The 26,054-nt window shown below is 41.2% G+C and overlaps 1 protein-coding gene across 1 annotated transcript; it reads right to left on the minus strand.

The window, feature by feature from the left end:
* Positions 1–8,393: 8,393 nt before the first annotated feature.
* LOC129727130 (larval cuticle protein A3A-like) lies at positions 8,394–23,823 on the minus strand. Its single transcript, XM_055684619.1, has 4 exons — positions 23,698–23,823; positions 11,196–11,276; positions 10,656–10,772; positions 8,394–8,972 (listed from the first exon to the last, which is right to left on the minus strand). Exons 1-4 carry the CDS (start codon positions 23,707–23,709, stop codon positions 8,598–8,600), a joined length of 585 nt encoding a protein of 194 aa, XP_055540594.1. The 5' UTR covers positions 23,710–23,823; the 3' UTR covers positions 8,394–8,597.
* Between the last annotated feature and the right edge of the window lie 2,231 nt (positions 23,824–26,054).

Below are 26,054 nucleotides of genomic sequence, written 5' to 3' on the forward strand. Positions count from 1 at the left end.
AAGCGAGCATTAATTGAACAGCTGTTTTCCCCACCCAGTTTTGACTGAATTGGGAAATCTGAGCAAAAGGAGAGCGAATGCGTGAGAGAAAGCAACACATTGTTTCCCGGTGCAGAATCCAACTTCGCTTTCCTTTTGACTGCCTGCAGCGTGCGGTACACTGTTGCTGCCGGGCTAGCAGACAATGAATGGCGTGGAAATCTCTAACTTCTGGCGCGTGTCTGAGTCGCGTGCCGATCGGCGAGGACGTTCTCTCCTGAAGTTTTGTCTACCGAGACAGGTGAATCCTGTGGGTGCAGAGGATTGCTTCCTAGTCGGAGTCTGCCGTTCGTGGAACGTGGACTACATCGGGTGAGCACACATTTTTCTCCCACTCGGGTGTGCATTTATGCTGCTTTTCCGAAGGAAAACTGTGCCAGCTCTTGGTATCAGTTGGCACTCGGCTGTCTGGCTATCAGGTTGAAGGTGAAGACGAACATTGAAGTCGGTGTGATTTTCTAACCGTGGAAGGTGGAGACTGCATCCGAATTTGATCCGTTGCTCGATTAGTGCTTTCAGCGGTAATTGGGTTTTATAATCTGGTCAGGGAAGGGTGCAAGAAAAGTTTCACAGGCGCTGGAGCGAAGAAATTATGTGGAACTGCTTCCTAAGCGAATTTACAGCGCTAAACGGAAATGCTAAGGCAACACGTTGAGGATGATTGTTTGCGTGCTGAGGCAATTAAGGGAGCCATTATGGAGGCATTAATCGTTCGGATAGCATCGGGCGGCGACATACTGGAGGTTTTTGATCTGTTGTTTACGAATAACTGACAGTCGCTCGTGTAGAATTTAGTGCAGGTTGGCTAATTTATTTTAATAGGGTCAACACTTTGGCGGCAGAATTAACGGGTCGCCGGTTTCAAATGAAGGCAGGTTGTGTTAATTTGTGGTTGATTGGAGGTTTCGCTGGCAGTTGGGCCCATCGATTGTGTTAATCCTGTCGGAAGGTGTCACTGACGTAGGTTGAAAAGAAAACAAAAGGATTAGTGTTCTGCCGACGTCGGACGCTATCCGTATTGTGCTTGCTTTACTAATTGAGTTACCAAACCACCAAAAGTTAATGAAAGTGCTTTGTATAGTATTCTTGATTTAATTTGGTTACCAAAATTAATTATAAAGTTGTCGTGTAGTACTGATATTTCAAAAGGATTACGACTCTCGAAGAAAAATGATTTGAAAAGGTAAGTGCTTGTCCCTGAAATAAATTTGGCCATCCGTAGCGTTAATCAAACATTCATTGCCGGTAAAATAATGGGTTGGTCAATATTTAGCAACCCCACGAAGTTTTTCCTCACTGTTTGGACTTTGCAAACACATAATTTAGCTAGCGCCTGATGTGAGTAAATTGTAAAATTGTTTCAATTTTCGATGTTTACATACTTAAAACTTCGACATTTTGTGTCTTAGGGCGTTCGCGTAAATTCAAATATACATAACCAATATTGTTTAGTTGTGAATAGCACTGGGCAGCTCAATTTGGTTCCATTTTAATAATCGCATTCAAAAATTATTTAATCATAGCATAACTAAGAGCGGATGGGAAAAAGATCGATCTCCAATTTGAACATAGTTTGTACCAATTGGGATTTTTTAATGAACAATATAATATTGACCTATCGGCATCATGGCACAATATTAAAGTATTTAACATACTAAGAAAACGAAAAGAACAATTGAAATTTTTTTCGTCGTAGCGTGCTGAAATACGGGAACACAATAGTAGAGGGTGATTCGACATTGGTCTTGGGGGAGTTATACCTTTTCCAGTAGTTTAATTGGCTAAAACACCTTGCCGGAGACAATGGAGATCGCGGGTTCGAGTCCCTTCTGGACGAGGGAATTTTTATCCAAGTCTAAAGTCACACAGTTCTATTCCCGTTCATTATCGAATTCTCGCAAACTACATACATTGCCCGCTTTACTATACTTATTGATGATAGTTTCGAAACCTTTGGACTCTACACAAAGCGAAGTTATTCCTCCAAAGGTTAGCTACATTGCATTTATTATTGGAAACTGAGAGCACACATCGTATACGAATAAACAGCTTTCTACTGCACACGATGTGTACCGGAATCGATGACAAAAGTAAAATAAAAGTAAAGTTGTCTAGAATAAAAATAGAGACAAATATTCCGCATAGTAAATTTGAGCATTGATGAGATATTCCACTTCCAATAACGTACCGGCTCACAGTAGGTAGTCTGGAACTGCGAATAGTCGGAAAAAAGATAATTTTTCAACTTAATGCATCGAGCAGGCATTCTTTAGGAATCATTTCTGCAAGGTTTGAACTATGTGAAAATGCATTAGAATGTTCGGATTATTGATGCTGTCATACAATTAACTTAGTTGAAAATTTAGGGTTCTTGTATACTCACATCTTTTCTATTTTCATATTGATTGCCAAGGTGATTAATTATAGATTGAAGAAGTAGTAATGAATCTTACAATGGTTTCTAATCGATTATATGGCCTTACCATAGCATTCCAACAACTTCAGATATATTTTTTAGAGTATTTTATGGAAATAAGCACTCCACAAAATGAGTATGATAAATGGTATCCCCGCCGTTACCCGCGCATATTCAAAGACTAGAAAGTTTCCTCGTGTTCAAAAAAACAGGAACGTAAAAGTGTTGTGGGCAATTTTCGCCAAAACATTCACAATATTAAAAACAAGAACCCACTGTAGTGCCAATCACCGGTCCCCGGGGAGGCGATTCCACTCAGGACCCTAACTTACGACCCGTTGATTAATGGACCGGCGCCAACGGCTTTACTTCCTCATGCGATGGAAAGCGTGATCCCAGAGATTTTTCGCTTCGGAAAATCTCCCGGTGTCGGCTAGGATTGAATTTAGACCAGTTAAGGTTGGTTGCGAGTGGATCACACTACCCCATAACCATCGACACCTATGTCGGCGTTGGGATTCGAACCCAGGCATCGAGCGTTTTTGGCGGAGACATTGCCAACCACGCTAGTCCCCCGCCCCGTAGAAGGTCCCGTTAGCAGCTGCAACTCGTCCTTTCATTTCGTGGCATAACCTTGCATGCCATTCAATGTGCTCCAGCTTATAAGTGCGTCAATATCCTCCCGTAGAGCAGAACAGTCAAGTTTGTATTCAAATACACGGAATAATTTTCAAGTCATCCACAAACATGAGTTTTGAGGAACGCAGACGGGTACAAGGGTCGTTTACGAACAAAATAAAAATTATTGGTCCCAAATGATTGCCTTGAGGTACACCTGAAGGTTGTTTGAAGCTGGAAGACTTTGTACCATTGATTGAGACGTAAACTACAGTATTCTACTACTACTTGGTCACCCAATTAGGGAATCCCATACTCCTCATCTTATCCACTGCTAGCGCATGTGGTACCATATCGAATGATTTACTGAAATCCACATAAATTGCATCAACTTGTCGTCGTTCTTCAACGCCATTTATCAGCGAATCACTGTTCGTGACTGTAGATCGCTTTCCCACGAAACCATGTTGATGTTCAGATATAATTGGATCAGTAGAACGATATGTAGCATCGTAAACAATTTTTTCGAGCAATTTCAGAAGGCAGCTAAGTATTGAGATACCACGGTAGTTTTCGAAAAACAAAACAATGAAACTGATTATTTTGTGCTGTTATTTCGATTCCAACAGTTTCATTTTCAATTGATTCCTTCCGGCTTCTGTTATCGAATCACTGCTCTGTCTCTTCCCCCAATTTTGCAGGGTAATTGTTCGTTGTTCTCGCCACGTGCCCTGCTTAACGTATCCGTCCAGATTTGGCCACTTTCTGAAGCCTGTAGTAGGCAAGACTCCCGCTGATGATTCCTAATCTCACGGCTGGTATCGTTGTTCTCAGTTACCATTGACCCAAGATACACGAACTCGTCAACTACCTCAAGCTCATCACCGTCGAATATCACAACACTACCTAGACGTGCCCTGTCGCGCTCAGCACCACCCACTAGCATGTACTTCGTTTTAAACGAATTTATCTTCAGTCCAATCTTCTCTGCTTTACATTTTAGTCTGGTGTAATGATCCGCCACCGCCTCAAATGTTCTGCCGACAGTGTCCACGTCATCCGCAAAGCAGATTAATTGACCGGTTTGAACGAAAAACGTGCCCCACGTGTCTATTCCCGCTCGTCTCACAACACTTTCTAGCGCAATATTGAACAGCAGGCAAGAAATACCATCACCTTGTCGAAGTCCTCTGCGGGATCCGAATGGGTCGGATAGATCACCCGAAATCCTCACACAACACTGCACAATCTCCATCGTAGCCTTTATCAATCTAGTTAGCTTCCCGGGGAAGCCGTTTTCGTCGAGAATTCTCCATAGCTCTTCACGATTGATCGTGTCATAAGCGGCTTTAAAGTCGATGAGGAGATGATGCGTAGGGACTCTGTATTCGCGGCAGTTTTGGAGGATCTGCCGCAGAGTAAAGATCTGGTCCGTTGTGGACCGACCCTCCACGAAGCCGGCCTGGTAACTTCCCACGAATCTGTTGATTAGTGGTGACAGCCGCTGAAAAATTATTTGGGATATCACTTTGTAGGCGGCATTCAGGATAGTGATCGCTCAGTAGTTTTCACAATCTTGGTTGGATAGCATAATTAATAATAAGTTTGGATAGCATAATTAATTTCGCTTATCGGTGGGGGTGGCACTTCTCCGTTGCTTGCTGCACCGACAGAGTCTTCTGCGTCGCTGTTCTGGTCTCCTGCCTGTACGCCATTCAGATGTTCATCAAAGTGCTGTCTCCACTTTTCGATCACCTCACGATAATCTGCAAGATATTCCCCTCCTTATCCCTGCACATTTCGGCTCGCTGAACAAAACCTTTGCGGGATGCGTTGAATCTCTGATTGAACTTTCGTGTTTCATGAAAGCGGTACAGCTGCTGTAGTTCTTCGCACTCCTTCTCCTTCTAGCGGCACTTTTTTTTCCTGGAAGAGTTTGTTTGCTTTCTCCATTTCTGTTTGTACCGCTCCACGTTCTGACGGGTGGCTCTCCGCAGCATTACTGCGCTGCGTTCTTTTCATCCAATATCTGTCGACATTCCTCGTCAAACCATTCGTTACGTCAACTCGGTACTTCGCGACCTAGGACGTTCTCCGCTACACTGCTGATGGCTGACTTGACGGTATTCCAGCAGGCCTCTAGAGGGGCTTCTTCCAGCTCGTCCTCTCCTGGCAGTGCAGCTTCGATAGAAAGCGCGTAGTTTTCGGCGACTTCGGGTTGCTTCAGCCGCGCGAAATTATACCTTGGCGGGCAACGGTACCGTATGTTGTTCACGGCGGATAGCTTTTGGCGTATCTTCACCATCCCTAGGTAGTGGTTCGAGTCGATGTTAGCGCCCCGATGTGTTTTGACGTCAATAATGTCTGAAAAGTGCCAACCGTCTATCAAAACGTGGTCGATTTAAGTTTCTGCTTGGTTAGGTGATCTCCAGATGTACGGATGTTGGAGACTATGCTGGAAAAAGGTGCTACGTATGGCCATGTTCTTGGAGGCGGTGAAGTCAATTAGTCTTAGGCCATTTTCATTTGTCAGCCGGTGTGCGCTGAATCGTCCAATTACCGGTCTAAATTCCTCCTCTTGACCGACCAGAGCGTTATTATCCCCGATGACAATCTCAACATCATGTTTTGGGCAGCGATCGTATTCACGTTCCAATTGCGCGTAGAATTCGTCCTTGTCGTCATCAGTACTTCCGAGGTGAGGGCTGTGCACGTTTATAATGCTAATGTTAAAGAATCGGCCCTTGATTCTTAACCTGCACATTCTGGGGTTAACTGGCCACCACCCAATTCCCCGCTTCTGCATCTCACCCATCACAATAAAAGCTGTGCCTCGCTTAGGTGTGTCACCACAACTCTGGTAGATGGTGTGTCCATCCCTATACGTACGCACCGTCGTCCCTTTCCAGCATACCTCCTGCACGATGTTGAACTTGCGGTTTTTCAATTCTTCGGAAAGTAATTACTCCCAATCATTAAACAAAAACCAAATTCAGTAATTAATAAGCATTTTTCCTGCATTCGGTAACTGTCTCCAGTCGCACAAGGAACGATCCCAAAAACAAATCAGGCACATTCCGATCCGGTTGCCTTTCGCTTCTCCTGCCATCTGCTTCCACCATCTGCACCTCGGTCCGTGTGCGAGCTTTTTTGGACCGCCCGCTTTCCCTGCCGCCAGTTTTCAACGTCCGCAACTGCTGCTGCTTTTAGCTGCTCTCCATCCTCTGCTGCTGCTTCTGCTCCAGGAGCCAGATTGGAAATTACCGCACGCTGCCTGTTTGTCCTGCTTTTATGCATGAAAGTTTCCCCACCAACATTGTAATTGAAATCCGACGCTCACTTTTTCTTTTCTCACTTGCAATGTTGGTGGGGGAATATAGCCTCCAGATTATTTTCATTCATAGAAAGCAGTTCAGATATGCGGCACGCATTCATTTCCAATCTGATTTCGAAAGCTGAAGCACCAGCGGCAGTTCCGAAATATATTCCGAGAGATTATGTATGAGCAGCACATACAACGTTTTCAAGCTCCGTCATTCTCGCTTCTGCGTTTACGATGCTGCATGTGAAGCACATACAACTATACAACTTTCTCATGTTCCGTCATTCTCGCTACTACGTTTACGAAGCTGGTCGTTTTCATTGCCTTAGAGAAAAAACGTACAGCGAAGCAGTTTTCGACTGGTGACCGGCCTTGCACAATATTCAAACATCTGAAATGAAACTCCACACGGGCTAACTGATATTTGGCTACCGATCTAAACAAAATGTGTTGAATCTATCTACAATATTTTGGTAGCTGACCTTAGGTGTATGGCCTACAAGAAGCGTTATTCAAAAATCCGAAATAAAGGCTTTAGAAACAACTCTAGACGGTCTACAATCAGTATTCAAAATTGTCCTTTTCGTCGGCCATTTCGGATTTTTCGGAGGGCGGATTTTTTTTTCGACTAAGTCTTTGACTCAGTGAACACTAAGCCGTTTTTGGTTCCCAGCCCGCGTTAATTCGAAAATCCGCGAATTTTTTTCTAATTAGCGCGGTATCGCGTAAAAAAACCTGACAGTCATCATTGCTGGCCACCTTTACCGTAACTTGGGGATAGTAGAAAGGATATTGATGATGCGGTACATACTTAAAGGGAGGCCACTGACTCAGCGACACTCCCGTAAGTACCGTACTGCATCAAATTTCGAACACTGCTCTGATGTAACTTCTTGCACTAAAATATCAATGAAACAGGAACTTTCTCATCGATCTTAAAGGTTCAGCATGCTGGTTATTTTATTGTTGTTGCAATTAGGTGCTATTTATATAGATTTAAACGCGTTTTGTACATGAAAACAAGGAGAAATTTGAAATCGGCTTTGATTCAAATTCCGAACACTTCCACGTAATCACTAAGAGAAAGATAGCAAACCTGACTGAATGCTGACTGTCACTTTTTTCAACGCCTGCTGATTCCTTTAAGTGATCCTACACTGCCGTGATATGACATTGTGACGTAGATCCAAGCGATCAGTTTTTCAGTACGGCCCAAAAACGAATGAATTTCACGCCACTTTTGTATTGAAAGGTCTTCGAATAATGATCAAATTGGCATGAAAACCCATATTCGAAAAAATGGTCACGGCAGTACAGTAAAGAGCTATACATCACAGGGTGAAGGACATTCCAAGGAACGAAATGGTATATAATAATCATCTTTTTTTATTACATTAGCTATCATAACTCGATTTTCATTGTAAAGTGTTCGAAGCTTGAATCAGAACGGTACTACGGATTTGGAGGAAATTGAGGGATTAGCTGGACTCGCATCAAGCAAGTGCTTGTTGAGTCCATTTAGCGTTTATCAAGTTGCACCACGAGGACTCTTTTGCTACCCTGGTCACGAATCTTTTTTGATGAGAATTTTTTTTAAAGTTTCCACACAATGCACAAAATAGTCGATTGTGGTCTTGAACAAGAGAAAATATTTCGAAGTCCCGCTTGTTTTCCATCGGCTTTACTGCGTTTTTTGCTGGTCACTCCGATTTGCACCATGTCCCTACTGATTGGCAAAAACGTGCATTGTTTTATCGAGAGCAGAACCGAATTACATTTTAAAACAGGTGGAGATGTACTAGTTTCGGATTTTCTTCATAAGGTTTTTTTTTTTCAAACATATCGAGTGTCTACCATATTCTACTATTACTAGATGCATTTTCTCGAACGAAATACTTTTGTTCCTGGAAATGGGATAATCCAAAAAAATGTTCAACCAGATCCGGTAACGATATGGATTATAAACATTTCGGATAGTTGAAACAGAACAAAGCACGGTTTAGTGTTTAACCTATCGATGACTAATCGTACAGCAACAAATACTTTATTCAATAATCTCATCTCATGTTGCAACCAGTGTGTGTGTATCTACAAAAACAGAACAAATTTGAGCCATTGTTTAAAACCTACGATAGTGAAGTCCAATTCGAGTTCGAGTCCCTTTTAATGCCGCATGATTCGAGAAATAGGAGAGCCAGTGTTTTAATGGTACAGAGCGTGCGATAGCACTGGTTCGTGGTGCAGGATGGTGGTGGCCGGTGCGTGGTAAGCAACAGCTGGCGCATGGTGCACGGCAACGGCTGGTGCATGAGCGTAGGCATAGGTCGGGGCATGGTGGGCCACAGCCAGAGCCGGAGCATGAGAGTAAGCCAAAGCTGGGGCGTGATGTACAGCGACAGCCGGAGCTGCATGGGCAACGTAAGCTGGGGCGGCAAGGGTCTTGAAAACAGGAGCGGCGGCAACGGTCTTAACGAGGGCAGCATCGGTGGACTTTGACACGACAGCGTTGAATCCGTTGACGGGATCGGCGGTGTAGTCTACGGTACGACGGGTGCCATCAGGTTCAACCAGAGAGTACTGTTGGGAACAGAGATTTACAAAACGTAAAAACAGGGAAACCGTTAGTTTGGTGTTTCAGATAACATACTACTGATTTGATTCTGTGTGGTTCAAAGTAGAGCTGCGCTCTGTTTAATACGAGCCGTGTGGAAATCCCAAATGGCGAAACTAATTACGTTCTTCTGAACACAGTCTTTTGTTTGCCAGTCGTCTGCTGTTCAAAGAAAATTGCACCACTCACTACGGGACGGATGTGATGGATCAGATCCTGGGAAAATAACTCACAGGAACGACTCGGTTGAGATCACAGCAAAACTGGTTCGATTTCACACAGTGGTACCGTATTGAATTGTTGCTCAGTACCGTCGCTTCGTCACAGACTGTTCTCTCTTTCCACTCCCTTCCGATGGCAACGATGCTGGAAATTCGATTTTAATCACACAGTATCGGGGAACAGGGATTTTCCGCATCGTGTGGGCTTTCCGTTGCTGTACTATTTTTAGGCTTCGCCCTCACGCCTTTACCGTGTCTGTCTGGTAATGTAACTCACATTCAATTACCCATGCCAGAATTACTCGGACAGAATGCGACGGGTGCAGCGGAACCCACGATGGCGTAATTTTTAAATTGGTGTTTTACCGTCTTCGACGAGGAACGGCTGTAGTTTCACTTCAAAATGAAACAATATAGTTCCAAATTAGTTTATCAGTCCGGTCTGGAAATAACAGTTGCCAGTAATGAAAACGCGCCGTTTTGGTCAATCAACAAATTATTAAAATGTTTAGGATATTTTAAAATATTCCAGAAGTATAAATTTCTGGTTAGAGTTCTTTATTGTTGCCATCTTGGAAATGGATAGAAGAACAAATTCCTGGGACGGAGTCCTAGTCCCGGGATAAATAATCCAATAACCCAGATTGAAAGCAAACCAGTTAAACCGTTGAATTAGCGGTAAAATTCATTGAAATATGACCTCACATGATAACAATTATTTTCTTTATGTTTTCATTGATGGTCTTAAAAATTTTTGAAGTTTAATATCATCAATATGATAATAGTCTTAAAAGAAAGCCAAGCATTCACCGTTTAGGTGGATTTTTTGGTTGAAGCCACAGAAGTGTCTGACAGCATTACGCCCTAATAGCCTACCAGGTGGGTGGCTGGAATTAATTCGGAAATGATTGATAACGGTGCCTTGCGCATGCCGGAGATGGGCTTTTTTTCCGGCCAGGTAGAAATTGCTGGTTAATGCTGCATGCAGCATCTATAATGCATGCTGCATCGATCAGTGTCAGTTAACTTGAAAGCCGGTAAAACACATTCATTTGGTTTTGAATAATGAAAGAGGCCTGAAAGCTTAACGCATGACAGTGAAGCGCAAATTTTCATCTTCCATACAACAAAGAACAACAATTCTAATGTTTTGTTCAACAGACCTGTCTGGTTCTGCCTTAGATAAGTGGACGCTTGAAAATTATTGCACTAAACCATTCTGCAGAAAGCTTTAGCCCATAAACACAACTATATTTTAAAACCGCTGACAACGGTAGCAGGTTTAGCATGTCCTCTGCATTGGTTGTAATTCCCAGAAGTGTGGTTTAGAGAGCAAATTTTATATTTTGACACAGTTGACTGGGAAACATTTCCGGCACAGCTGTCCAATAGCACAAAGCAACGATGCACAGTGAAAATCGTACGTACCTGTCCTTGCACAACATCTCCGTCGCGGGTTTCGTGCTGCTGCTTGTTGTCACCGGTGAGCGCATCCTGGACGTCGTACGAGAAGCTGTACTGCGGGTGAGCGTCATATTCTTCGGTCTACGGGTGGAAAAGAAGTAAAACGAACGGGTTATTCTCGCGGGGAAGGTTTTGTTCCGGAATATGTTATTAGATGCTAGAGAGGAGAGCTAACGAAAACGGAATTATGCATGTTTGTATTTGCAGTTACGTAGATGGATTGGTAGACATGAAAGTATTATAAACGGAAGTTGACGTTTACAGCTTAAAGTTTTAAACTTTTTCACTAAAATAAGGTTAAGGTCTACTTAGACATTTAGTCGTACAAATTCAATTAAAATTGATCACCGGGGGAGAACAGCTAAATAATTATTTCGTGCTGTCTTGTGTGCTCTTTTCCAATATGTAAGTTGCCGTTTTCCGTTTCCCTTTTTTTTTTGGTCGAAGATTAAATCCTATACTTGGAAAACAGTGCAATGGGTTGACAGGTCACAACGAACGTACCTTTACGAGGGCCGCTGGAGCGGCAACACCGATTGCCACCGAGTTGACACCGACGGCGACGGCAGCAAGAAGGACGAATACCTGTTGAAGCGGAGCGACGATTTCGGGTTGTAGTGTAGGTGGCGACCAGGGTGCGTTTTCAGCGACATCACAGCCATTGTCAGCGGGTGCCGTGGGCAGAACGTCATTTTTTTGGAACGTTTTCATGAAAGAGAAATAGAGAGACACATTTTTTGCTCGGTTAGCTTTGCTTCATTTTTGACGGGATCAAGGAGGAATGGTCATCGTTTGTAAAAATGCCTTTCTGAGTGGAACAATTACACGATCTGAACAATTCACTGGCGGAGAATTGTTTGGTGTTTTGTTCGGTTCGCTGAACCGACAGCGAAATCCTGGAAATGAAACCTAGAGGGCCGCAAGCGAAAAAGAAACCGTTTTATCTGGAGATAAAATTTTATTGTGGATTATAATCTGTTTCGGCTCATATCATTGAGGATCTCTGCTACGGTAGAACGCGGTTTGCGTGTTGTTTTTTTTTTTCAATGCAATTCAACGAGGTTAATCACAACGGGTGCGCTTCTCAAATAACGCTTCAAAGTGGCTATTCAATGCCAATGAGGTATACAAAGGTGAGGAAGAAGAAGACATTTGTCTGTATTAGTAACGAAGAAGAGGTAAACAGAAGCACGTGTTGGGGTTGTGACGTAGATCTCCAAAAACAAGAAAATGCCATTTGGAATTGTGTTCCGCATTGTTTAACGACGCAGGTAGTTCAGCGGTAAACTGTCATAACTTGTGAAAATTTCTTGGAAAAAATGTACCGAACGTTGATTTTTGGGCATTGTTTTTTGACTTTTACGTCATCACTGTTAACAAAAAAGAAGCCCTTTAAACCCGAGACTCAAATCATCTCCGTACCTTTCTATATTCCATTGATTCAATGCTACAAAGCTGTGGGCTGAGTGAGGACAACCACCTTTGAAAGCATTCACTGGTAAGGTTATGTAATCGAGTTTCTTGGTTGCGTGTGGGAATATTTTTACTTTTTGTCTTTGAAAGGTAAAAACATTTGAAAGACCTCAAAATATTTCCGAACTTGGGCGCTGTAATATCGTATTACAGCTGTTTTCAAACACATAACTTCAGTACTGACATGTTTTGTCTGTAGAAATAAAAAAAGTTTTGTTTAAGATTTCACCGTGACGTCGAAACCGAAATTGAATTTCCATTGAATACCTGCCACAACTTGATCAACTTCGTTTTGTAGTTGGGTATTATCGAGGAGGCAGGCCTCACTGTTTTAGAATCACATTATGGCTACGAAATATAAATGGGCAGAGTTGTGAAAAAGGTTCTTTGAATTCACATAATTTTCCTTTCAGGGCTTTGTTAGCCTTTGCTACTACTAGACAGACGCTTGCACGTATTTCCCATCCGTTGAGTGTCTTAAAGCTATGTACTGCGTGGTTCTGATGTAAAGTTCAAGTGGCACTATCAGTTCAAGTTGAATAGATTGATGAGAATTGAAAGTAAAATGTGCCAAACCCTCCAGACGTGCAAGAGAAAATGATTTACGCGATAGAAATTTCCATGAATTATTCAGCTATTATGTTATTTGCTACATAAGGACTACTCAACTGCTTTTGATTTTCAGCTCTATTTTTCTGAAGATTTGAATTTAATTCCTTGCGCTGCTTAGAACTAAATTTAAAAAACGTTTTGCGCCGTTTTCTGTTGGTTATCGGTAAATTTTTCAAACCGTAATGAGTATAGATAAATTGTGGTTCTATCGAAGGTAAAATTGAGAAAAACTCTCACGGCAGCATCACCAATCGCGTCCATGTTTTATGTGAACCTTTCAGATTAAAAAATAACCACATCTTATCCACCTAAATTGGGAGCTCCCATATCGAACGGACCACTAGGGTTATACTTCAATAAATAGCTTATAAATGAAATACCACTTTTACTAGTCATATCAAGACTTCCATTGGAAATTGATTGTAAGAATGAATTCAATTTTAAACAAGCATTTGAAGCTACTTCACTAACTCAATACTAGAGCCTATTATCATCGTCATTTAATTTTCAACCCTATAATCGGCAGTCGCCGAGATGATTCGATAAGGTTCATGTTGCTGATTCGTCTTGTTTTACTTGCTCGGAAGTGTAATTAGCTGAAATTAGTTCTCAGTATTAACGAGCGGGTGCAATTTATGGGATTAGATACAGAGGAAAACGAAAATAATGACTCGAGAGGCGGGATGGTAGACTGTATTAGAGCATGAATTTATTATGCTATTTTACAATTGCTAGAATTACCTCTTTATAGCTTGATGTCATTCTTATTATTGCTACTATTTCAAAGTATTAATTGCATTATTCGCAATGTTAAAAATAATGCAAAATAAAACTCGGACAGGGTGAACCGAATTCTAAGTCATCATGCCGATTCATTCACTCTTGTCAACTTCGAAAAACCAAAACCAAAAGCTCAAACCAGAAAAAAATGAAATATTTTGGCTATTCAACTATTCCTGTGAATTTGGTGTTTGATCCGTTTTGATCGGGAACACAGCTTGGACTGGCTGCCCTGCTTGTAGCCTTCTGTTGTGGTTTTGTGCTCGCGATATTTTACTTGATTTCCAAGTGAAATAAAGCAGTTGCATAAACGAGTGTTATTCAAAAATGTATTTTGCGTACCGTAGTGCGTAATACGATAGAAGAAGGAATAATTAAGTGAAGTGCGTCACACAATTTGTGATCGTAAAGGCCCAAGCACAATGGATTTGACAGAAAATGTATTGGCTAACTGTCAAATTGCCGCAAACGCAGCCGCAACGTATCAATTGTGTTTAAACCTTAAGTCTTGCTTAGTTTTGCGGAATAGAAGTGATCACACAAGCTAATTGACGTTTGTCTATTGAGCATTCGCATGCAAGCTATCTTGTATGTAATCTTGAATCGCGTACAAGATATCTTGCATACGGTCTGACTACTCAAGCAGTGTTGCGATTGTGTATACTGATAAACTAATTATTTGCATGATGAAAATTAATAAAATGTTCTTGGCTTAAATAATTTGTGGTATATTAATACTTTTTGCAACCAAACTAACTTTTTTTTATTTCTAAAAGTTAGTAAATTAAATTGAGTCGTCCAGAACAGTTAAAAAATGCGACGAACTCAATTCCATAACCATGACAACTGACGAAAATTTGTATGACAATGTTCTACGAATCAAGGCGATGGAAAACTTTGCTTCATTTTCTTCGGCCATTCTCAAAACCAAAACCTCAGATAAATCCAAAACTGCAGTGTCCAACTCTTGGACAGTTCGGTAACGCCAATTGTACAAACCCGGAGGGCAATACCAAGGGCTACAATAGTAGCTATGGTAAACAGAACTCCGGGTTAATCAATACTGGTCTTATTTCTTTCCAAAGAGTAACTCATGCCCCTCGTCAGACTCTAGAAAACCTGCACAAGCAGCTGATCAATCAAAAAGCCTTGGAGCCTGGGCTAGGGACACAACTCAAACAAACATACATTCTTCTGGAAATCATTCCAATCAGAGGGATCTCATGCTCCTGAGGAATGGAAACCTACATAATAAAGGTGAATAAAATTATTAATTATTTAGGTGAAACATAATAAAAGGAACTAGCAGCGTCCAATGTAGCAGGTTAACCCGGGAAAACCTGGACGTAGCTCTAATCCTAGTGTCTTGAGATCCATGAAAAACAAATTGGGAGAACTATCATTCCACAAACAAGAATTTTGTTTTTTTCCTGTAAGAAACTGAACCACTGCGACTATCATTTGATCTGTTCTGGTATGCTCCGACTTAATCTAAGTGCGCTAGTTTATTACTATTTGGCGAGTAGATGTCCTTGCTACATCGCACATTTATCCCAGTTAGGCAACGCGTTCCGTATGAAGTTTAATACCTCACCGGGACTTTCCCTCCAAATATCGGTAGGTTCTTTACGTCCCTTACCGAAGATGCGCAATCTGCGTTGTATTAATACTCGGCATTCGTCGAGTAGGTGTTCTGATGTTTCGCTTTCGATGCTACAAAGGCGACAATTGTCATCACCAAGTTTGCCTAGCTTCTTGAGATGACACTTGCTCGGACAGTGCCCTGTAATTAGACCTGTGAATGTCCTCAGGACTTTCTTATTTAGCATGAGAAGCACGAGGCTCTTCTCGCGATTTGGCTCTATGACTTTTTTCGATTGTAATAATCCGTTTACTTTGATGGTCGCTTTCTCCCATTCACCGAGTTCAGCTTTTAGATCGCTCGGAGGGACTCCATAGAAAGGTTATGGGCCAACAAATCTAGTGATTGACCTTTGTCTGGCTAGTGAGTCAGCCCTCTCATTTCCTTCGATGCCACAGTGACCAGAAGCCCAGTATATCTTGGTTTTTCGTAGCTAACTGTCGAAGCGGCAGAATACATTTCCACACTAGTTTAAAGTTGCAAAAAAAAAGAGAATTCAGGGCTTTAAGTGCTGCTTGACTATCCCAGAAAATGCAAACATTTGCGAGTCGGTAATTTCTCTTTAGACACGTATTCGCGTATTCTATTATAGCGTGTATTTCCGCCTGGAATACTGTGGGTCATAGCCCATGGGAAAATATTTATTAATTCCTGGCTCTGTAAATCCGTGGGTGCGAAAACAATTCATTTTAAAACCGTCTGTGTAGAAGCAAAAGGAGCCGTCCCGAATTGTGGGTCCACAATGTTGCCAACTTTCTAGTTCTATCTCTGAAATTCTGTAGGGAAGTTTTGTTTCATTTCCACCCAATCCTCATTACTTTTTAGTTGATTATTTGCTGGGAAAATTTCCTGTATTCTCAGGTGTCCTGGTAAATCTCCTTTTAGATTAGACTGTCGATTTAGCACTTTTCCGCTTCTAGTTGAACCACCTGATGAAGTGGAAGGAGGTGAAGTACGGGCATCTAAGGCTTTTGATGAAATGCTACCCATGGCTCTACAAATTGATGCACTTTGGATTTTGCCAGGCTTAGCTTGAATGGATGTTTCAGCAGTTTTGGGCCACCAAACTAACAAGGCGTAGGTTGTTCTCGGTATGATTATTGCTTTATATATCCAAAGCGAGCGAGGAGCAAAATCTTTCTCCTCCTTTCTGATTGTGAACGAGACATATGCTACGCTTCTCAAGTCTTTTGATAACACGCTTTCGAGATTTTCTCGATTTTTTATGCATTTCCCTGACTAGCTGCAAGCGCGAACCGACACGCAAAAACTCTTTTGTATTGCTTCTCAGCGACTGTAAAAGAGTACGCGAGTTCCTGTTTGCGAGTCGGAGTACTCGACTAGAACTGTTCGATTAGGAGGAGTGCTTGAAAAACTATGCTCGAAAACGAAAATTCTTTCTTCCCGGTTTTGCTTCATGCACCAACAGCCGATAGTGGGGCCAAGAATATGTGAAGTAGCGCAACGTGTAGGGTATCGGACTGCTTTGGTAAGTGGTTTGGAGCAGCCGAAGCAAACCGCTGCCGAAGTCTTGAAACAACTGTCCTCGAGTACATACGAAGAGAGAAAACGGGAGTGTGGTGCATATGATCTCGGGAGCGAATCGAGAAATAGCTTGACTGGAGAATTCACCAGTGTGTGTAGCGGTAGCAACGAGAGCCTTGCATGGGGTGTTGCATGCTGCTTACGAGCGAGACTAACAACACTGATCCAATGTATTATGCTGGGTTCGAGACCCCAGTATTTTCCAATGACTATGCTGCATACCCATAAAGCGTTTGTAGCCTTGGTGATTGTTTGTCCAATTTGAGTGTTGCAGCTTACTTACTGGCCTAGTATGATTCCCAAATATTTGGCGTCAGTGCAAAGCTTTATATCGGTGCCTACAAAACCAACCGTTTCGAAGCCTTTTTCCGATAAGTTTCGAAGAAGATCGTCTACGATTGGTGACCACAACAGGGGTGACACTATCTCGCCTTGACAGAATCCTTTTGTAATTTTTCTTGTTAGGTAAGTGCCACCGAGTTAAGCAGTAATTTCGTGACTTATTAGCATAGCTTGCAGCCCACGTTATTGTGTTCCTGTCTATGTCATGCCTTTCCATGGCTATTTGCCTTGAGTTGTGAAACGCATTATCAATTGTCCCCTCAATATCAAGAAAAGCTGCCAGGGAAATTTCCTTGGCATGGATGGATTTCTGTTTTTGTAATTAAATTGAAATTTATCTAATGGATTGGATTTCATGCATACTGTTTTAATATTACTATTGATTAGTTCTTCCATAATTATCAAAGAGATGGAAGTTACACTAATTGGCCCTGAAGGCTTTCGGAAGTGTCCTATCCCATTTTCCGCCTTTTGGTATGAAAATGACTCTAGTTTCTCTCCAACCAGAAGGAATGTAATTTAGTATTAGGCACGCCTTACACATCTCCGTAATAATGGGAATAAACAGTTGCTTGCTTCTCTGGAGCAAAGCTGGTTGTATTTCATCCATTTACGAAGAATTGTATTGTTGGAAAGAGTCTATTACCCATCCAACCTTCGATTTACTGAAAATAGAACTGGCAAGTTCCTGGGTTTCAGTCCAAGAACTTTGTTTCAGTGGACGGCATTTCTTCCACCGAGCAGCTTGAAACTGTTTCATCATATTTGTTAACCAATATAATAGAAGCCTTCGAGGATAGTTGACCGTTGAAACGGAACCATAAACTTGAAAAAACTTATAAAATCATCTTTTTGGCTTTTTAACAAAGCTAAAGCTAGCGGCAATCGGACAGAATATAATAGCTGTCTAACAGAACACAATCGAGGGACTCGCAAATCAAAAAGAAGGGATTGAAAGTTTACATGCGAACATGCCTATGGTAGCTAGACTCCTTAAAACCCATTCTATAGATCACACTAATGTACCTGGTAGTTTAAAAAATTAAAACGGTCAGTGCACAACAGGTTCTCGGGAAACACTCAGTGTCATGATGAATACACATTTCCCAGACTCGCTTAACTTCTGAAAAAGCACTAGGCTTCTATAAGGTTCAATCTAGCTCAATCCATGAGAACGTTATAGCCCAAAGAAGCTAGTGTTATATTTACGAAGTCAATGGTTGAGTGGGTTTGTGGATTTAAAAAACGAATTTTTTTTCTTGAAATCAAACTAAAAATCAATGACAGATTATAGGTTTTTAATCGTTTGTGTGGATTTTACTTTCCTTAGCCAGCTCGGAAGTATGTTAAGTCTTCAGAGACTTGAATAAAGTTTTCCAAAGTGAACGTAGAAGCGACGAACCTTGCGAGCAATTATTCTGTTGCCTTTTGACGTTCCTCCGAGCTCGCTAGGGGCACGAAAATTCATGGTTAAAAAGTTGTAATCGTTCATATTTTGAGCTCAAGGGCAAAACTTTTGTTGACTAGTGTTATCAATGCCATTATTACACGAACCCTTTTCGAAAATTAGTCGTGATTAAATAACAATTACTAGTAGCACAAAATGATATCATTAGCCTATATGAACAACTGTGCAAAGTTTCAGCCAATTAAAAACAACAAATAGAAAAAAAATATATTTAACTTCATCAGATTTCAAAACCTTTTCGTAGATAATATTTCTGTCACTCTTTTTACCGAGCTCTACCATTAGCGGTAATTAAAAATTGTCTTCGCGAATGCGAATTAGAATTGCGCGAATGCGAATTAGAAAAATGGTATTCATCAGTATTTCATTGGTCATTTTATTTTCAAAAGCTGACTGTGATAGCAAACAGTGTAGTGGTGCTCTGGTGGATTTTTTTATGATTTTTTATGCTTGGTTTCAACTGATTTAAGCTATGCAGCTATGCAGCGAAGTATTCATTCTGATTATTTCTCTATCGGATTGTTATAAGTAGGTACGAGTCCAAGAAACTTCTTGTTCAGGGTAGACTGAGAAGACTTGACCTCTTCATTGTATCTCCCAGGTAGAATAAATTCTGTTGGTCGAATATTCTAGAGTTTTATATAAAACAGTAAAGGGTATCGAGTCTTCTTAGTCCCCCTGGTTATCTCAAAGTTAATTGGGCAATACATTCATTATTGCAGTTGTTATGAAATATTAAAGCTATATCGTTTTCAATAGTTGTTTGGTTTTCCGGAGCTTGAAGATAGAGATTACCTTTTTTCAACAAAAGAAACAACAAGCTTAGAGACTTGCAAGGTATTTTAAGAGTATTCATGATTTTGGTTGATGCTTGAAGACTCACGAGTTGACGCTGATTGTATACAGGCCTGAAAAACTACACTCGGATCTGCAACCTTGCGTGCAAGCCGCTCGTATTATTGAAGCATAGCATAGTACAATAGACTCTATACAAGTCGAGAATGGTGACATTTAATCTGTACCAAAATCTAACAACAATGCCAAATTGATTCTTTTAACAGCAGCATTCAATTGGGTGTTAATTCGTTTTCGGTTTACTGTTACGTCAAACGACAAGCTTTGAAATTCCCAGTTTAAAAGCAATGGGTAACAACTTTTCAACCGCAGTAAAAGTTACCATTCTTTTGCTGCGTTTGATAAAGAAAGGCAAAGAAAGCAGAGAAAAGATTTCCGTAGCACCACCCAATTTTGCTTGCTGGCGAATATTCAAATTAGTCCAGAATGCCATCGCCTTCACGGAATCAGCCGGTCGACTAGCCAGAAAGTTTTCCTTCGCATAGCGGCATAGAGTGACGAACAATTTCCATATCGTGAACTTTTACTGTTATTGTTTGCTAGTTCGATGCTGTGTTCAAAGAGCAGCAGCGTTCAGTCGGAAGGATGAGATATGGAAGTGCACATGAGTGAATTTTTTTCACAGTTGTTGGATACGGTTATGGATCGGATTGTGGAGCCAGATGGTTTGAGATGCCTCTTTATATGTTGGTTGTGATGTGAATTACAAAATACCAGAATGCGAGCGCATTAGATTCCGTAAAAAACTGTTATGCAAGTTGGCCCCATAGCTAACTGATGGCTGTGCCCTTGGGAGGGCGCATTCCGACTCAAGCATACTTCCTTATGAAGTGTAAATACAGAAAAAAAATGCTCTAGCAGCTAGCCGATGGCTTTCTGCTGGCATCAGCATCGTTATACGATCACACAATCAAAAACCGGATTCCAGCTGGAAGAACCTCGTATACTTTTAGCACAGAAAAGGAAACGATCACGGCTAACGAACTCCCGGCCAGTGAAGAACCGGAAACAATCAGTGGCACTAGGTTTATGTGACACTTTGAATGCTATCCTGCCGTGCTGTTGTAGCGATGATGGGAGGGTCATTAGCGATTGTTGAACTGTGTAAGCAGAAATACTCCCCAACATCTTTTTTGACAATTGAGCTGCCACAATCGAACGAACGGTGAGGCTTAGGATGGCTCTATTTTCGTTCAACAGCTGGCATTGGAAGAAATCATAAATGATGCCACAAGCTCAGATAAGCTCTATGCTTCAGACAACTCGGCAGAAATTTATTCGGGCACAGACAGTTCCGAGAAACGTTTTCTTGTGGTGAGGGAATATTAATCGAAAGTGGTTCCGGTTGCGAGAATAATTATCGATGTTGCGGCCCACTCCTACATGATTGAGTTTCTCACGTAGCAAAAGTTGGCTCTCTTTGTTGGTTGTCAGTTGAATTAGGAGAAATTACTATGCATTTATCGTTCATGCTTGAATTCATAGGACAGCAGCAGCGCTAGAGAGGCAATAAAGCAGATGCGACTACCACCGGCTGTCACTAGTGACGACGCAGGGCTGGCAACTCTGTCTGCGTGGGAAGTTTTTACGGCCCGCATCCACCGCAGGGAAGCAGCTTAGAGCTCGGTTTCGGGAACAAGATAATCAGCGTAGAACGAAGACAAAGTTTTGATAAAATTGAGAAGTATTCCTGGGTGGCGCGATTCCAGTGAATTTGCAAGCACTGAGTGATAATAATCGGATTCTGATGAGAAAAGTTTACCGCGCTGTAAGAGCCCCTTTCAATCTGACAGGTGTTAGTCAGGACAGGGGTTCGTTTGTGTTCGGAATTTAATCGAAGGTTTGAGGAGAAATCAAAAATTACCTCTTTGGTAAAGTTTTTTTTATTTAATATTGCACTTGTTGTACGTTGGAAAAAGGAATTGGCTAAAAATATTGTCAGGTGAAATTTATGTTTCAACTGATACACAACCAGTTCGTAATTATTAATTGCCCAGTTTCGTCATTGATTGTGAACTCAGGAGATTCAATCGAAATCGCTGAAGGATTCGGAGCAATGCAGTAAAGAAGGTCTCAAGATTTTGTACTGTTTGCATTCACCTGATTCGAATAGAGTAAATCAGAGCAGTTTACTGGGTATATTTATATAAATTTATTCTCGATATGGAACTGTTATTCAGTAAAGGCCACAGAACGATCTTTTCTTGTATGAAATTTATCAGAGTAAATTTGTTTTGCAATACAACCATTTGCGAGCCATTCGGAGCAAAGTGTTGATACCAATCGAACTGCACTCGTTTTCCTCCGATGTGAACAGATAATCAATTCAATTCCGGTTATTCTTTTGCATCATTGCTTCAATTGCGTTTCAAATTTTCCCTACAGAGCAATCAGATAATTTTTGAACTGCGCCACGAATGCTTTATCGCTTTTTTCAGTGATTTATTTTTTTCATTTTAAACTCAATGAATTTTCTAGTAGCTTTTCTGTTCCAGTCGACCGGAACATATCCGATTTCTTACTTCAAACACACTTTTTACAACCGAGCGCAAACGTTGCACATTGTATACTCCAGCCCACGTTTGTGTGAAATTTTCCCCAGTGTGCAGCAGCGCGGAAAAAGCTTTAGCAGAATGATGTTTGCACGGTTTATGGGAGCCAGGTTAGCACTGAGCTCATGCACTCTTGGGAAGGTGAATGACGGTTCCGTGCCGTACCGGAGCGATAAAAGATTGTAGAAGTTGATTGAAAGTACAGTCTAGTTTTCGTTTAGAACTTGTTGAAAGCTGTGTTCTGTGTGTCGTAATAAACTAGATGTAAAAGGATTTGGACGTGTAACGACGTCATTGTACCGCTTTGGTACCCGACTTACGATATTCTTTCAGTGCCTTACCGGGTAGCGATTCTTCAGAGGCGAAATGGGATGATTTTATTTATTCGACGTAGATTTGATTGCTTGAAGGTGAATTATTTCCTATTTTATCTACTTTCCTGAAGAGATTCTTCAAACACTGATGCTTTATTCTAGCACTTTTCGTGACACGCAGCGGAACTTCCACCAACTAAAATTGGTCATGTTTGATCACCAACTATCACAGCAATATGGTTTCAAAAATTGAAAAGAAAAATTCCACAGGAAATGTTGGGATTACGTTTCATGTATGCAAATATCGGTAAATTAAATATTTATTGATTACATCTCCATTGCACTTTGTATAGATCCATTACGCTTGGAGATGGTATTAAATGGAGCACTGTTAAGGTGGACAAAGTTGTTGTTTAAGTTGCCCATTGATGCGGCAACAGCAACTTATGCAAAATAAGGTCAAACCAGCGTGGTGACCGTTACCTAGGACGACTGGAAGCTAGATAAGTATTTTTAGCCAGAAGATGATGAAAAAAATACCACGATGGAACGAGAAAGTTATTACCGAATGACTTAAGTTTGAATCACGATGCTTCAGTGAAATTTAATGGAAGCGAGCAAGGAAACAGCTTCGGGATGGACGGAAAATGAGATTTTCACATCAACTTCCTTTTTGCTTTGATAAAAACAGAGCGCTTTGACGGCGTAAACATTTGGGAACACAAGGCAAGGAACGAGCCGATTTGCTGGAAGAAAGTCTTCAAGCGAAATTACTTTTGTTCGGGACTTTTTCGAAACTTTTTCATTGTTGTGAACAAATCCAATATATGGGAGGGATTGAATTAAACTATAATTATTTCGTGGTTTAAGGACTGACACTTTAAGATAACACCTGTCATAAAAATGTACTACTCTCGAACGGTACAAAACGAAAAATGTCTGTAACAGCTTACAAGCACAGTATTATTTTATTAATTAGTAACTCCACAGAAAGTGTACAATTTTCACGCAAAAAATATCGCTGAAAAACAACAACTTTAAATGAATTCAACTAGTTTTACAAACCGGTCTCCTATAAGTATCACGACAAAAATAAAAAAAAACCGTTTTCTTCCACAGGCTACATTTTAAACAAGCAGTATTACTGAATAATTGAATCTGCTGCGAAAAGCGAACAACTTGCTGGGAAAACGCGACCGTAGGTCCCCCTGTTTCCCTCGCTGCTTTCAAATGCACTTTGGTTCTCAGCTCGGTTTCGTTTCGAAACGGGTGACAAAGCTTCACAGTCTGCACCGAGCACCGGAATATTGCACTACGATACGGTATACTCTTCTGCTGATGACAGCGCCCTCCCCCGGTTGGCGTTTATATTTTCCCATCGCAAAACACTTGACAGTTTTCACAACCGCAGTTTGAACTTTACCTTGGAGAACATTTTGGCTGGTTTGTTCGGAAAATTCACACCGGGAACGACGGGGACTCTCGGGAGGGTAGGTTAACGAGTGTGGCTGTGCTGTAACTTGAACAGTTAACTGAACTTTGATTTTGGTTCGGTGCAATGCACGCACTTTATATACTACTAAGAAGGTTCGTCGTCGCTGGTGTCACGAGCGGTGCGTGAAAAAACGACCGCGGGAAGCACTATCTACGACGAGAATTCGACCTTCCCCCACCCTCAAACTGCACAGCAAAACAACGACAACGCATTAAAACGCATATAGAACCAATCTCGAATTGGGCCCTCCCTACGAGCGCGGGTTCTCCCACCTTGTTTGTCTGTCTGCCGGCTGTGACTGTAGACTTCTCTCACGCCATCCACTTCGTGCAGCCAGCGGCTGTTGCTGACAAGATCGAGACATACCGATTAGTAGAGGAGGTCTTTTGTCGACAACAACGGTCACACCGCTTGTTTCTTCAACCCCCCATGATCTGTTTTCCAGTTGCATATTGTCAAATAGAACCACCGAAGGCACCGAGCCTGGCTGGAGGATACGCGTACCCGAACGAAATGCGATGGTTGCACTTTGTACGACCTGTTGACGGCGAAATTAATCGTTCTCTCGCGCGAATACATGGCTACCGACTCCACCTCCAGTTGCGAGTCAAACCAACCGAAATCGAAATCCCCGCTTCTGATCGTACTGCGGCTGTGGCGTTTCGCTGGACATTGGACGCGAACTTTTGTGCATGCGTATACGGCTAATTCCACCGTGATATTTCTCGAACCGATTAAGATATCGATCGGCTGGTCTCGTGTTTTACTTTTAACCGTAGCGTATGTTTATGTCCGTTTAGTTTTTTTTCCTATTTGATAAATCATATTTTCCAATTTGTCTCTGATCGACGGAGCTGCCTTGTTTGGAACGTAGGCAGCACAAAATTAGTCACTGCAGTTAGGACTTGTGTGGCTTTTGTAAAAAATGTTATAACATTCTGTGATTATTTGCAAAAATGTTCAAAAATATTTGAAATAAAGGGAGATTTCAAATGACATGAAATTTCTTTTTTAATTAAATTATTTAAATTTATAGAAATGTGCATTTCAATCTGAAGCTGTTGATAACTTAATATTTGAAGCTATCTGTTTCAGAAGAATCTGTGAATTATTTGAATAACTTCAGCTCCAAAACAAAATTCAACTGCATTTTCACTATTGACATCACATGTATTCATACAAAATTTCTATTTCTCTATTGGCAGAAACACAACAATATGACATATATGACGCAATATTTTAAATTAAGAGTTATTTTCGCTGAAACCAGGCCAGTTGATGCACGAGGCCGTTCAAATTTGGTATAAATGATGTTGAAGAATGGTGAAAAAATGAAATTTTTGTTTGTTCAAATTTGTAGACGGGTAAAATAGTTGGAAAAGTTGAAACTTTATCTATTCTTGATGTTTTATTCACTATCTCTGAAACCGGTAATAGATCTTACTACAACCTGCACTTTTCTCTGAAGAAGAATGAAGGGGCTTTCATTTGAAGTGATCACAACTATAATCGCCATATTAAATTTCGAGCGCAATCCTGGTTTATACCAGCCGACATCTGACGGTAGCCTGGTAAAATACCTCAAGAGCATCTGCGGGCCTCATGTGATGCGTTCCCCGCTCGTATGCGGCGAGTGGTTAATTTAAGGGGCTAACAAGTAAAACTTGACCTGCCTGTTTTGCAAAAGTGATATGTTTTCAATCGAATTCTATTGCAATTGGAAAGCAAATTCATATTTTCGCTTCCGTGTATTTCCCTCCTGAACATGCAAAAAAAGGAGTCATACGAAAAATTCTTTAGTTTTGCTGAAGAGATTATTTCCAAGTCCGAACCTGAAATTAATATTCACATTTACGGTGACTTCAATCAACGAGCAGCAAATTTTATTGCTGATGACGAAAACGAATCTCTGCTGTTACCAATTATGAGTGACAATGAAACGCTTCATTACATATTCGAAAAAAGTGCGGCCATAGGACTTAATCAAATAAATACGGTTAGAAATCATAACAACTGTTATTTAGATTTATTATTTACAAACATGACTGATGACTTCTGCGTCACTGAGGCGCCAGCTCCTCTATGGAAAAATGAAGCATTTCACACAGCCATTGAATATTCCATTTTTATGCATTACAACACCACATTGCTAGGTAGCGAATTGTCCGAATCATTCTTTGACTTCAAACAAGCCAACTATGAGCTTATCAAGAGCAAATTGAACTTTGTCGATTGGCAAACCCAGATCTATAACTTGAGTATAGAGCATGCAGTGGATAAGTTCT

Source organism: Wyeomyia smithii, chromosome 3 (genome assembly GCF_029784165.1).
Source record: "Wyeomyia smithii strain HCP4-BCI-WySm-NY-G18 chromosome 3, ASM2978416v1, whole genome shotgun sequence".
NCBI classification, from domain to species: domain Eukaryota; kingdom Metazoa; phylum Arthropoda; class Insecta; order Diptera; family Culicidae; genus Wyeomyia; species Wyeomyia smithii.

Bases quoted from the DNA above. Each gene is read 5' to 3' on its own strand.
- LOC129727130 (XM_055684619.1), bottom strand. The intron at 10,773-11,195 runs GTACGTTCGTTG...TTCCACCCGTAG, and splicing joins CTCCAGCGGCCCTCGTAAAG to ACCGAAGAATATGACGCTCA. The intron at 8,973-10,655 runs GTACGTACGATT...TGTTCCCAACAG, and splicing joins GAGATGTTGTGCAAGGACAG to TACTCTCTGGTTGAACCTGA.